At 41.3% G+C, this 13,559-nt stretch overlaps 3 protein-coding genes across 5 annotated transcripts; 1 reads left to right on the top strand and 2 right to left on the bottom strand.

Moving 5' to 3' along the window:
• Position 1: 1 nt before the first annotated feature.
• On the bottom strand, positions 2 to 2,430 carry trmo (tRNA methyltransferase O). The gene is made up of 5 exons (XM_056587239.1): positions 2,415 to 2,430; positions 2,133 to 2,307; positions 1,454 to 1,611; positions 454 to 1,089; positions 2 to 216 (listed from the first exon to the last, which is right to left on the bottom strand). Exons 1-5 carry the CDS (start codon positions 2,428 to 2,430, stop codon positions 2 to 4), a joined length of 1,200 nt encoding a protein of 399 aa, XP_056443214.1.
• A 1,004-nt stretch (positions 2,431 to 3,434) lies between these two features.
• hemgn (hemogen) lies at positions 3,435 to 10,735 on the bottom strand. 3 transcript variants are annotated; one of them, XM_056586255.1, is made up of 5 exons: positions 7,313 to 10,735; positions 6,301 to 6,376; positions 5,728 to 5,818; positions 4,598 to 5,271; positions 3,440 to 4,245 (listed from the first exon to the last, which is right to left on the bottom strand). In XM_056586255.1, the coding sequence occupies exons 2-5, from the start codon at positions 6,362 to 6,364 to the stop codon at positions 4,139 to 4,141; spliced, it is 936 nt and encodes a 311-aa protein (XP_056442230.1). In that variant the 5' UTR covers positions 6,365 to 6,376; positions 7,313 to 10,735; the 3' UTR covers positions 3,440 to 4,138. The 3 variants fall into 3 exon arrangements, with proteins under 3 accessions (XP_056442233.1, XP_056442230.1, XP_056442231.1); XM_056586258.1 differs by lacking the exon at positions 7,313 to 10,735 and having other exon boundaries at positions 3,435 to 4,245; positions 6,301 to 7,298; XM_056586256.1 differs by lacking the exon at positions 7,313 to 10,735 and having other exon boundaries at positions 5,740 to 5,818; positions 6,301 to 7,295.
• On the top strand, positions 8,600 to 13,403 carry anp32b (acidic (leucine-rich) nuclear phosphoprotein 32 family, member B). The gene is made up of 7 exons (XM_056586259.1): positions 8,600 to 8,816; positions 11,001 to 11,150; positions 11,239 to 11,361; positions 11,481 to 11,667; positions 11,962 to 12,071; positions 12,211 to 12,277; positions 12,646 to 13,403. Exons 1-7 carry the CDS (start codon positions 8,763 to 8,765, stop codon positions 12,753 to 12,755), a joined length of 801 nt encoding a protein of 266 aa, XP_056442234.1. The 5' UTR covers positions 8,600 to 8,762; the 3' UTR covers positions 12,756 to 13,403.
• The last annotated feature ends 156 nt before the right edge of the window (positions 13,404 to 13,559 follow it).

Here is a 13,559-nt window from a genome sequence, read left to right as displayed (position 1 = left end):
GTTAGACCCGCCGGACCCGCAGGACTTCAGCGAAGCCCGGGCCGAACCAGCAGGTGATGTCGGCGGTGTCCAGGGTGAAGAAGAACAGTCTGTCCTCACAGCGGCTCCTCCGGTATATGGAGCGCGGGTCGGCCGACAGAACCGCTCTGATGGCGGCCAATGCCTCTTCCTGGCTGCGTAGGAACTTAAAGCGAGGACAGTCGTTTCCGGTGGGGTCTACTTAGAGAAAACCAAAAAACACAGAAGCCATTTTAAACTATAGGCAGAAGTAGAAAGAACATTTATGGATTTATGGTCAGATTCCTGATTCTTACGACTAAATAGGCCCGTTATTTTCTAATTGCATTTATTTATCGTTCTGGTTGTTCTCATTTGAAAGCTGCATAAAGGTTTCAGCAGAATGTAAATGTATTCATATCCAACTGTTAATCAGAAGAAAAAGGTTTTGTTTACCTGAATGTTGAGGCGGGATAAACTTTGCTAATTCGCTAAGAGCATGGGGCGTGAATCGCACCTCCAGGTTGCCAACAGGGGGCGCTCTGATCCAAGTGGCAATGGTACTGTACTCCTCTTCCCCATAGCAAAGCCGAGGATTGCATTGGGTCGTCTCTGGTCGTTTGGATTTTGTTATGTCCTTTTCACTGGTCAGCTCAGTATCGTTGATATAGGCTTTAACCTCCACTAGCACATTTCTCAGCTCTTTGGAAAAGGGGGCAGCGGAGTCAGCATTAGCATCAGCAACAGGCGAAGAAGAGGCCTCACTTCTCTTCTCGACGTCAGCAGTTATGGCTTCGTCCTTCAGCGTAGTTCTAGGACTACTGTGGGGACCGGTAACCTTGGTAGACTCATCTCTAGCAAATGAGGTGTCTTTCCCAGAGGATGGAGTCCCAGAGTTCATTCGGAAGCTTGATACGTCGCCCATTACCTCATCTTGTGGCGCCGCTGCCGTCTCCGGTTGGCCTACATCCATTTGATATGGTTCTGCACCGGGTCGGCTGAGGGGGGAGTCGTAGTCTGAGATGTATGGCTTGATATCCAGAACGGGAGTCCCATCAATCATGTCAATGCCTGACAGATGTACCGTGTCACCTGGACAAATCATTTTCTTTGAGCATTTCTCACACGCATATATCCAAAGCAACTGGCCAATGTGCAAACCGGGATGAAAGTTTTGATTTAGAGCGGCAAAGGCATTTTCTCTTAATTAATGACCCAAGAACTATGAGAACCTTGAATAGCTCGGGTGTGTGTGTGCGTCATTCAAATGTTTTTTTCATCCGACAACCATGGTGACTGTGACTGCAAAATTGTGTTTAATATAGGCCAAAATTGTACTACATGCACAGGTCTAATTTTTGCACAATTTCGATTGATCTCTTAAAGGGGATCCATCACACACAAATGCCTCACTCACAAATTTCCTACTGGATAAACTAAGAAATCTCATACTTGCCTACGATTTTGTCGACCCTGGCCAGCGTTAGGCCCAGGGCGTTGGGTCGGTGAGGGGTGCGTGTGGAATAGAGACCCACCCTCTGACCGTTTAGTCTGGGGGGCTTTACCTTGGGTTTGTAACTCAGGTGACCATTCTTATGAAAGAGGAAGATGACCCTGGAGAAACAATAACAATTTTGAATTGTAGTTTATTAATGTCCTATAATATCTGAATATTACTGACGTTCATGTGATATTGAACTCAAGATTGTGTAGGGAATAGAGGGTTTCTCCTCATCCCCCAAGGGAGACGTTTCAGGTTCCATACCCCAATGCTTTATAGCCAACCTCAAAGCCCTACCTGTTCATTAATGACATGGATCAAAGATAATCAACTGTAAGGAACTTTGGAATAAAGCTTAATGACTAAAATAGTAATACGCAGGGAAATCAAAACAAAGGGAACTCAGTTGTGGGGAGGAAGGAGGGAAAACAAACTCGTTCAAAGCAATTATTTTATCCACAGCCAATTTGTAACCACTGTTTTCCCCTTTCTATGAAGGTGTAAGGAAACAGGTCCTACGCAAACACACACACAAATGTAATTACACTATTGATCTTGGCATCGATTTCATCTTCCATTAAGTCAGCTATAATCAAGGAGAGGAGGGGAGGAGAGGGTTAGGACAGGACCTTACCATACATGGGAGAATTGCTCGAGACCCATCAGAGCTTGATCAGGGTTGTTGAACACACTGGGCTGAATGCACAGCGTGGCCCTGGAGTGGCCACACACCGTGGGCTGTCTAGGTGTGCCATTCTTCGCTGAAAAACAGGACCTTATGTAGCCGATAGGGACAGTCTGGATAGTGCCTGTAGGGAACAACAAACAACTTTAGTTTGTCAGGGTTTTTTTTTTTACCCAGCTGTGACATTTTGTTTTACACAAAACAAACCCACTAATGAATATCGACTGCTACCAGAGTAGACTGTCATCTTGTGAATTCAGTCAAATGTCAATAAGGAGCTGGTAGGGGTTAGGCATCTTGTTTAATGATGCCTACATGTTAGGCTGTGGACATTGGGGATTGAACACACTGCCTTTCTGCTGGAAGTCAAACACCCTAGCCGCTATGTTATACACACTATACTGCCCTAAGAGGTTTCTATTGATCGTGTGTGTGTGTGTGTGAGTGTGAGTGTGAGTGTGAGTGTGTGTGTGTGTGTGTGTGTGTGTGCTATGAGCATTAAATGCTACGTTGTGTCCAGGCGTGGTTATTACCTTGTTCCAAAGAAACATTTGGTGCTATTTCTGTCTTTTCCGATAATGATTGTTGTTGATATGGCGGTTGGTTGTCGCCTTGAGAAACGTTTGTCACAGCGGACAAAAGGGAAGTCATGTGTTTACGGTGGGATTTTACTGCGTTCTCCAACATCTGTCTAAAGAAAAATGAATACATGTTAATATCAATCTCTAGAGGGACACATTTAAGAGGACATGTGGTTGCAAAAATTACCTTAGATTTTTGATTTCTTTTCGCATTACAGAAACTTGCTGATTGAGTTTATCGACATGATCGAAACAGCTCTCACACAGCGGTGGCATTTTTACTAATTAAACTGTTTAATAATTTTCAGTTTCTGGATGCTTATGTGAGAAAGCTCACACTAGGATATAAACAAACACGTGTGATCACTCAATGCGGAAGCAGAACACGCACGATTTATCGTTGGCCAACCAGTGACTTTCGAGGGACCATTGGAAATGTCTTTATTTTTACTGCTTGAGTAGACATTTTCTTATTGAATGAAATTATAGGTGTTGAAGAAACAAATTCCACACAAATGAATAAATGACAACTGAATAAAATATAATGTGAATTTGTTTTAAAAGTTACGGATTTCTCCCATCTAAAAACTCCGAAAACCTGAACGCTAGAGGGTGACACTGGACACAATAAATTGAATATATGAATATGGGTGGATGAAAGGGACTTATTGTTTACAATTTGTTGACGGTGTGTACACTGTGCATACTCACTGAATGCCTTTGTTTGATATGTAATTCCTGTCAGAAATTCGATTTCTGATCTTGTTGATCCATGTTTTTATTTTTATTTAAATGAACCGTAATATTATGCAGTGTAGGCATATGAATACACAACAACTACAAGACATTGCTAGTCAAAAAAATAACAGTGAATATGTTTATGCATGTCTCAGTTTTATTGTTTGAAAAGGAAATATGTTAACACTGTATCATGTTTCCCGACTCCTGATGCAAAGGAAGTATATCAAAGCCAACATTAAAGAGGATCATTTTGAATGGACCCCTGTTTATTAGAAACCACAAAAAGTGTACTTTTACAAAACGTAACATTTCAAAACCCTATTTTATTATTATTCGCAGTAACTAGTTTTACATGAACAAATTTACAAACCAAACTATAAAAATAAATTTGACTGAAAATAACTAGTTTGTCTTTGTTTTTAAAATAATTTAAAACGGCAGTATTATCAGTTAATTCCTAAAGCAAAAAAAACCTAAATCAAATTTAAATGCAGTACAATATAAGGCCTCAGAATAAAAAAATGATTAATACAAGCATTTTCAAAGCATTGCCATTTAAGAATAGTCTACAGCCAATTTTGTAGAAAGCCCTTGAGAATTCTCTTCAGACATCATCAGAAATCTCATTTTTAATTATTTATCTGTGAAATATCCTTGAGTGGTAGACAGGGAGGTCAACAGAGGAGAGGAGAACATGGTGCTCTGAGCCACAACGGGTGGAGATGGCCCCTCAACCGAATCTACCAAACATAGAAAACAAACATGAGGATAAAATACATTACAAGCTCTTATAAAATGCTTATTAAAATGAGGGTAAATACATCAGATATTAGGTAATCCTGTGCACCTCAAGTGGAAGAGCACAGCGATTACACAAACAGAGTTAGGGCTTTGATGACCACAGGCGTCCCCCATGCTCAGACCGGTATGCACTGGTATTGTGCGACACTTTTGGACCACCAGATGCCATATATTTATATTTAAATACATCATAACATCCTTCCCACGTACTTGATATTACATTTCACTTTTGCCCAAAAAGTGCTTTATGTATAAAGTTAGATTGATTAAAGCGCTAGCAGGGCAGCCTACCAGTTTCCAAACGGTTCACCGCCTCTTCCTTCTGTGTCAAGCAGACATCCTCCATCTCATCGGGCCCCAAGTCTTCGATGGTGACCTGGCCTTCAGCCTCGATGGTTGCGGACTCGGTGGTGTAGACAAGAGCAGGGGATGCTGGGGCCGGAGCTGGAGCTAGGGCCAGCATGGGCCCAGCTGACACAGGAGCCTCCACTGTGGTCTCACTTTGGCTTTGACCAGAGGAAGGGGGCAAGGGAGGACTTTGGGTAGATGGGGCTGGATCAGTGGGCTCTGAGACAGAGTTGGGGGCTGGGGTAGGGGTTTGGGTAGGTGCCTGGGCCAGGGTAGGGTTCAGGGTCAGGGTAGGAGCCGTTTGGAATAGATTGGTAAAAAAAGAGGCAATGACAGGGGTCTCGACTGAGGTAACATTGAGTGGCGGAGCTGGGGAAGTGGGGATGTACGCTGGAGCAATCGATCGGGAGTAGAAGGTGTGGGCTGGGCCAGCCTCCACTGCCTCAGGTAAAGATTCTTCAGCAGGAGGTTGGGGAGCCTGCTGCACTTGCTCCTCACCCTTCTCCTTTTCCTGGATCGGGAGAATCTCAAATAGGTTCTCAATCTTCCTTGGTCTCCCCCTTCTCCCAGTGCCACTCCTCTGCTCTCCCCTTGCTCTTCTCCTCTTGCTCTCGACCCTGACAAAGGGAGAGAGCAGAAACATTGATATGCTTCTCCTTTGCACTGGTGTTCACACAGTCAATAGTTTAAAGTTCATCCACCAGATCCAGATCATTCGTTGGGAGACAGAAGAACAGCAACCCTTTGTTTCTCCTCACTCAATTCAATATGAGCCATGTGGTTGATAAGCGAACACTCGGCTGATAATGAATATTTTCTATGTAGAGTTCATTTGGGTTTTACTTTTTGTTAAAGTAAAGAAAAATGCACTTTATCAAATCACTTTGTTTCGTAGAGATAACCTTTTTCTCTTTTCAATCAACCATCGAAGTAGCCATTTTATTTTGTCATTGAACTAGCTACTAACTAAAAATGTGGAAGAAAACATTCCTCATTGGAGTAGCAAACCATCATCATCTCCTAAAGATGTGAAGCTGTTACTATTGTGGACTGGTCTCTTTGACAAAATTTACCCATAAACCCACTGCTTAGTCTCCTTTTCCTCCGCCTCGGCTTTCCTCTTCCTGAGCAGGTCTCGGTCCCGCAGACGGCGAAGGATCCCAACTATTAAGCAACAACTCATAAGAACTACAATACAACTTTCAAGATTTACAATGTAAAGTATAAGAACTACAATACAAAGCATAACACCTACAATATAAAGCATAAGATCTTCAATACAAAGCATAATATCTACAAATGTACAGTACAAAGCATAAGAGTTAGAATGTTAAACATAAGAATTACATTATGAGCATAATAACCTCAATGCAATTCAGTATACACTGAATGAGTTCTAGAGCCTTTGGTCTACTCTGCTGGAAATACAGTGGAGTATTGAATAGTGCAAATGCACTAGGCTCTATTTTTGTTTGATTTATAGTACTAAAAATGTAAGTTTTCAAATAATATTGTCCACATTGACTTTTTCACGTAGAAAGGCAAGACTTGAATGCAAACCATCAAAATGGTCAGCTTCAGCGGTAAGATCTTAACTCTTTATGGCTGTCAAGCAAACTTCATTTTAAATTAAAGGTTGACGTTACCTCGGTTGGTTTCAGGTTCTTGGCAATCCAACACCTCGTTGTCCATATTCAAAGTCTCATCCATTTAAGAATAGTCCTGGGAATAATGAATAAATATTAGGCCTAAAACTCATTCGGGGCGAAAAAGCGCAAAAATGAGAACGGATAAGCTGCGTATTTTGTTTTCACAGTCCGTACAGAATTATCTGGTTAAACATTACCATAATGGCAAGATCATTTCTTATCTTATTTGTAAAGGTGGCGGAGTTGGCACGATTCCTAAAGCAAAAAGCGCACTCCATGGACCTGAGTGTACTTCAGCATATCGAGTGTGCGTGTGTGTGTGTGCGTGTGTGTGTTCGGTGAGGGGTTGTGTAACAGTGTGTCAAACATTGTGTGGTCGGTACGAGTTTCCCTTTTGATTAAAAGTGAGAATTTTCATAAATGTTATAATACTCAAATCCTAATATATTTTTCTAGATCCTGTCAAAAAAGATTACGCCAATTGTTTCAGAAGTGTTTCAAATGCAGGATCTTTAAAAAAGCAAAAAATGTCGGATGTGATGAGAGATTTTTTTAAAAAAAGACGAGGCAAATGTTATTCAATAGTCGCGCTACAGCCATCTTATCATTAATCCCGTGCGACCCAACTCTGGGTGTGTTCACAATCTTCTATGAGCACATTGAAGCTGCATGGGTCGCCGTTTGAGCAACAGGAGACCACCTGTTCAAACAACTTAATGTAGGATATCGTATTGTAGACCACATACCAAAATTCAAGTATATGGCATTCAATGGTTAAAAAATATGCATTAAAATGTATACATATAATTGAATGACTAGGCCTGGTTTAAACAGAATAAATATATTTATTTAAATGCAAGGAATCCACATCTATTCATCATAGGTAGAGAATACAGTGCAATGCAATGATGAATGCTTTCACTTTTTTTTATTTGTCACAGAATAAATACTCAGTTTACATAACGTCACTTAATGACAACAAACGGGTTCATTCATATAGGGTATGTACCTTGTGAGAAAGATGAGGAAAACAGCCGCTTCCAATGAGGTCCGGCTCAGGGTGGTTAAGCGATGACTGGCAATCTTTTAGTCCTCTGTTGACAATTCTCAAAGACCCACAAGCACTGAGCATCCCCAAATACTGGCATCTTTCAATATGTCTGATTATTATCAAAGACGACCGAGTTGACAGTTCTGCCAAAATCCACTGATCTAGTTGTGTTTAGCGTAGGCCTACAAAAAAGCGAGAAGATGTGACTCCATTGCCCTCTGCTGGTTTAATGGATCCATTACAATTGACTGGCATGGAAAAAAATATAAAATTTAATTCGTTTTTCCATAATTAAAGTCCAAGAGGCCCTTTCACACAGGCATTAACGTTCAACAAACCAACAATATTGTTCTACATTGCTTTACAATAATGATGCATTGCATCATGCCATGGCACATAAACTCTCTCACCAAAAACAAGCAATTTACTGATAATGTCACAGGAACAAGTATTTCCAGAATTTGACATAATTTACACTGTTATAGGAATTGCGTTAACTTAAGTTTGGAGCAATTTGGCGAAGGGGATGTGGAGGCACACAAGCATGCTTCTGCTTGAGGGATCTTGGGCCTAAGCAGGAAGCTATGGGGAGGGGGGCAACCCACCCCGAGCATATAAAACGCTCTCTTCACTGCAAACCCAAAACCCATCCTCCATTACTTTGTTTATCAGCCCAAGTTAAACATAGGAAAATGGAGAGACAAAAACGAAAGATTATCATCGAATATTTTTTGCATTATTTATTCATAATTTCCCCAAATTTGCTACACAATTATTACAGAAAATACAAGTGTGTAATACATATATAATTTACTACTGCCTTATAGAAAGGCAACAGGTAGAATACCAATATAAAACATATGCTTTAAAAAGGTTTGATGTGATAGATGATAGTTAATATCACCGGCAATCGAATATTCAACAGCATTCATCAAAAAAATACAATAATAGACAGATTACCTATGCAAACAATATGACCTACTTAATACGGTAAATGCATTTTATTTATTTGTTGAAATAAACGAATGTTTATCAACACCCTGTGAATATACACAATCAACCTGCAAATAATTAGGTGCCTGTGAATTTGTTTGTCATTATAGCACTTACGTTCTACAAATGAATTGCACCATAGTACCGCTTTGCTTCGGGGCAGCGTCATGTTTTGTGACTGCATTGCCTTATTTAACAGGCGATGGGCGTTTCTGGACAGCGGTGGCGCTGTTGAGCATATATTTTGTTTCAGTCCCGTTTCCCTCCATGGTTTCTCCTCTCGCCGACTAACTTAGCGTTTGGTTCAGTTCATTATACAGTCCCATATTCTCCCTCCATTAGGGCATCTCTCTGCCTTTGGACTGAAATTTACACCAAAACCCCAGAGAGAAAAGTTTAACTTTCATAGGGCAAGATGAATATGAAAAAGAGGATCCACTTGGAACTAAGAAACAGGACACCGTCTGATGTAAGTCGTGCTTTTTAAAACCAAACCTTAGTTTTTAGGCTAGCCTTGCTAGCTAACTTGCTACTTTTTTGCTTTCTGAGTGACCTGTGTAGCTAACGTAATGGTGACCACATGGGCTTTAGATTGTGTTTCTCTAGTATAAATAGGGTAGAAAATCCTGTTAACAAGGTTAATACATTGTACTGTTCTAGATTGGGCGTGAAGGGGCAGCAAGACAAGAAAGGCTATATTCAATCGTTACTTTCAAAAGCCGATTCTCCAGCTTGCTGGCATTATTGCAGTGTTTTAACCGTTTCGCAGCCTCCCTGCTCGATGGTGCACACACAGCTCGGTCCCATTTAAACGTTTTGGTCCCATTTATAAACTTGTATATACATCGGCATTTCAGTGCGTTTCCGTCCCTATGGCGTTTGCCTATACGGTTCATTTTTATATAGACCATGGGCGCCATGGTGATAGAATAATGGAAAGGGATGCCTTTTATCAAAATGTACTTTAAAGTCTCGCATACGCGTATCATTTTAAGGTTATTGCAGAAAGACCAAGTAACGTGTCGAAGGAAGTGTAATATCTCTTCATTCGTAGGGGTTTAAGACCTACATTCAGCTACGCCAACAAACAAAAAATGTCACTTGCTTCGAGTCAACCAACCACATATTCAACATATACCAAGCTGCAATAACCCACTTAAGCTGGTCGATATTCGGCATGCATTCGACCGCTTCGTCTCGTATAGTCAGTGTTGTTTTCATATTTAGACGCTTCAATTAACAAGTAAAGGGAGTGTACAGTAGGCAAATTCCGCCAAATATGTAGCCCCCCGTTTCGCCGAGTACCCTGCACGCCTGCGATGCTTTCAATAACAATGGCAAACACCAAATTCGTAAACTCTGCCGTGTGAGTAAAGTATCAACCCCACCAGATTATTCCGTACAAATGGTACCCACAGCGGTCAGCTCGTATTGGTTCCCGCCATATTGCCCTCTTTGCAACAATAATATAAATATGAATAATCGACTGCATTGTAAACATAACGCCACTTTATGAATACGAGTCGTCCGTTTACGTATGTTCGTAACGTTATAACACCTGTACGCTTTTATTGGTGAACGACGGTTCGTGTTCGCCCGTGACTGGAGCCAGCCGGCTCGAGTGACACGAGCCCCCGTGCGTCGCGCTCGACGCCCGGACAGCAAAGCGTGGACAGTCGTCGTTTCTCGGTTATCATGCAGAAAATAACACCACTCGACATCGAAATGGTTTAAATCGATGTATAAACCATCGAATAAACATTGTAAAAACAGTCTGCCCCTATTGGAAGTGTTCAGAGAACTGCATACTGTGTCTCAGGAATCGCCATGTTGTCATTCTGTCGTCTTTGAAGCTCTGGAGAAAGGAACTCTCTCCATCTTTGTTTTTACTAAATTTCCGTCCTGAATATTTCCTTCGCCATTCGCATTCATTCGACGATACAGCCCAACAAATAGCCGTATCGGTCGTTTGCTCGACGACAAAGCACTCCACTTTCCTCATTACGTCGAGTTTCTGACTTTTGGGAAGATATATTACGAATGTTCTCCACCTTTCCGCTGTTGTTGGGTGGTTAATGGCGGGCAGACGAGCCTCTCCTGCAGCTCCTCCACTGCACGACAGCGTTTAAAAGGGCAATGGCTAGCCTGTAGCGGGCTTGCTAACAAAAATCATTGCATTTGTCATTAGCGCCTGCATCACCAGGCCAAGATAATGTTGAGCTATTCTTCTTCGTGACTATAACCAATGCCCGACCTATTTAGCTTGGTCAAACAGTGCATTTAAACACAGTTTTGTAGATTTCACGTTGCTTTAGCCTTTTACTCTCGCTTCCTCACTTGAGATTTTTGATGTTTGGCAAAAACTTTCGAACATTTTCTCGAACACACGATTGCGCAAATTGTAACTGAAGGGCTTTGTAAACACCTCCTTTATGTACATGCCACCATTTGAATAATGTACATTCAAAACATTTCTGGAAACGTATACTGTTGTGTGTTCTAAATAAAATCTTAAACTAACATTATTACATGAATTTATAAAAATAATATATTTCCGTTTATTCAGTTTACAAAAAATATATGAATGTTAAAATCGAATTAATATATTTACTTTTACTTGTAAATTGAGAACATTGCTTTTCCTTTTCCACAGGTACAAGAACTTGTTCTTGACAACTGTCGATCAAATGATGGAAAAACGGAAGGCCTCACAGCAGAGTTTGTCAACTTGGAGTTCCTCAGTTTGATAAATGTCGGTTTACTGTCTGTCTCCAACTTGCCCAAACTAGGAAAACTGAAAAAGGTAATGTTCATTCTGGTATCTCGTAAACCTTTGTTTATCGGTTCATAATGATAATTTGCTAACATTGCAATCTTTCCATTTATTTCAGCTGGAGCTGAGTGACAACAGAATCAGCGGTGACCTCGACGTTTTAGCAGAGAAACTCCCCAACCTTACACATCTAAATCTAAGTGGAAACAAGCTTAAAGACATCAGCACGTTGGAACCCTTGGTAAGTTTCCAATCCCCAAACACAAAACCAATAATTAAGACTTAATATGAAATATATTCCTTCTAACCCTCATTTTGTGCAGGAACAGTCTGTGACCTGATATTCTTTCTTGTTTACAGAAAAAGCTTGGAAACCTGAAGAGCTTGGACCTATTCAACTGTGAAGTGACGAACCTGAGTGACTATAGGGATTGCGTGTTCAAGCTCCTGCCCCAGCTCACCTACCTGGACGGATACGACATGGATGACCACGAGGCCTCAGACTCTGACGGAGAGGTGGTCGACGACGACGATGACGACGACGAAGGTCAGGACCTTGGAGAGATTGTGTGATATTCTTCGCAGGGATCCATGTTTGTTTGGTTTTTATCTGAAGTGAGGTTATTAATTGGGGGAAAATTATGAAATATCAGATACACCACTCGTTTATAATTTACATTCAGATGTATGATTATATTCGTATAGTATGTGATGCATAGCAGTACGATACATTTACAGAGATTAAGTGAGATTAGGATTTAATGCTGTGTATTAGATCTCGGATCTGTTACTGCTTTTAGCCCATGACTTACATGCTGTGTCATGTGACTCAACGTTACAGAGGGGGAGGATGAGGAAGACGGAGAGGAGGAGGACTTTGACGAGGATGACGATGATGATGAGGAGGAGGTAGAAGGAGAGGACGATGACGAGAGTGGTGCGGAGGATGAGGTGAATATGTCTCCCTTTCTTTTTATAGTTGTATACATTTATAGATATTACAAGGAAATAAATATTTATATGGAAATATTCATGTTTGGAACATTTTTGGTGTGTGCTACTGGTCATTTAAATGTATTCTTTCAATTAGGAGGAGGACATCGGGCAGGAAGGTGAAGTGGATGATGACGATGATGACGATGATGACGACGAAGATGGTATGCTTAATGTTATTTGATAATACATTGATAGCCAGTGATGTCCTAGCAAAACGGCTAGGCCGTTGATATGTTGAAGTTGCTATTGTTAATCCAAGTACACGCAGGGCTCTTCTCCTGGCTTAGTTCAGCTCTTTGAATCCATTGTAAATCAAACAAAGAGAAGACATCTCTTTATCCAACGGGGGGGAAAGGAGGAAGGGTGCCAAGTGTCTGTTTGTTTCGGTTTAAGACATTCTCTAGATTATTTATTCTTTGTTTGCATGTCTGGCACTTCAGTCTCCACTCTATGCCAGACGTGTGCCTGATGTCTGAGATGACCCTCTTCCTGAAAAGCTTGTATTTATAATTTATACTGTGTCTTGCAGCAACAGCAGCAACATTAGCAGCAGTAGAAGCCACAAAGGGCGAGAAGAGAAAGCGAGATCCAGAGGATGAAGACGACGACGATGATGACGATGACGATGATGACGATTAGGAGGAAAAACAAATTAAACGATCCTACCGAGTTACCAACCCCTCTCCCCCCTCCCCTTCCAGACTCCCTTTGAACCCCAACCCACCTTAATTCACACGGTCCGTTCTGCAATACCAACACCACCCCACCCGTCGCCTCTTCCTGCACCCCCCCTAGCTCTGAGCTCCTGATTGGAGCAAGACTGTATAGGATGGGTGGACCTAGTGGAGATACTCTACCCCCCCCCCCTACCCCCCCTACCTTAACCCATGGATCAGAGAGCCACCCTGCCCCGCCCTTCTCCCCCCCCCCAAGGTTCTCAGGCAGCCCCCACCCCACTCTGCATTCCTCAATTTCACTGTCGACTCCTCTTTGTGTATCTCCGTGTGAGGACTTTGGGACTGGTATCTAGTTTTGGGTCTGTGCTTTTAATAATTTGTTAAATATTTTGTTATTTCTCTTCCTTTTGTCTTTTTCTTTTCTCCTTTGTTTATTTTTTCCCCCTACCTTACCCCAATAAGATTATTGCTATAGCAACTGTGCAACAAGCCAGCCATGTTTTTTTTGTGTGTGCGTGGCTGGTTGTTGCATAAATCAAGGTTGTAGCTACATTTTTACTTTCTGTATGACAAACAACTTTGTAAATAAAATGTTAACATTTTGCTCTTTTCTCTCCTCTTGGTGTGTATTTTTTTTTTATCCGGTGTTAGTTCACTTGAATATTGTACTTTTAACTTTGATATGATGATTAGTTTGTTCGCATAAGTCCAATTTTCTTTTTTTAATTAAGTTCCATGATTGACCAAATCCGAAACATCTCACGTA

Source organism: Gadus chalcogrammus, chromosome 3 (genome assembly GCF_026213295.1).
Source record: "Gadus chalcogrammus isolate NIFS_2021 chromosome 3, NIFS_Gcha_1.0, whole genome shotgun sequence".
NCBI classification, from domain to species: Eukaryota; Metazoa; Chordata; class Actinopteri; order Gadiformes; family Gadidae; genus Gadus; species Gadus chalcogrammus.
The sequence above is the reverse complement of the archived record's forward strand: the minus strand, read 5'-3'. Positions and strand labels throughout refer to the sequence as shown.

Bases quoted from the DNA above. Each gene is read 5' to 3' on its own strand.
- trmo (XM_056587239.1), bottom strand. The intron at 1,612-2,132 runs GTAAGGTCCTGT...TTGTTTCTCCAG, and splicing joins GAGCAATTCTCCCATGTATG to GGTCATCTTCCTCTTTCATA. The intron at 1,090-1,453 runs GCAAGTATGAGA...TGATTTGTCCAG, and splicing joins CAGGGTCGACAAAATCGTAG to GTGACACGGTACATCTGTCA.
- hemgn (XM_056586255.1), bottom strand. From the start codon at position 6,364: ATGGATGAGACTTTGAATATGGACAACGAGGTGTTGGATTGCCAAGAA. The intron at 5,819-6,300 runs GTAACGTCAACC...GTTGCTTAATAG, and splicing joins AGAACCTGAAACCAACCGAG to TTGGGATCCTTCGCCGTCTG. The intron at 4,246-4,597 runs GTAGGCTGCCCT...TATGTTTGGTAG, and splicing joins GGTGAACCGTTTGGAAACTG to ATTCGGTTGAGGGGCCATCT.
- anp32b (XM_056586259.1), top strand. From the start codon at position 8,763: ATGAATATGAAAAAGAGGATCCACTTGGAACTAAGAAACAGGACACCG. The intron at 11,151-11,238 runs GTAATGTTCATT...CATTTATTTCAG, and splicing joins AACTAGGAAAACTGAAAAAG to CTGGAGCTGAGTGACAACAG. The intron at 12,278-12,645 runs GTATGCTTAATG...TGTGTCTTGCAG, and splicing joins CGATGATGACGACGAAGATG to CAACAGCAGCAACATTAGCA.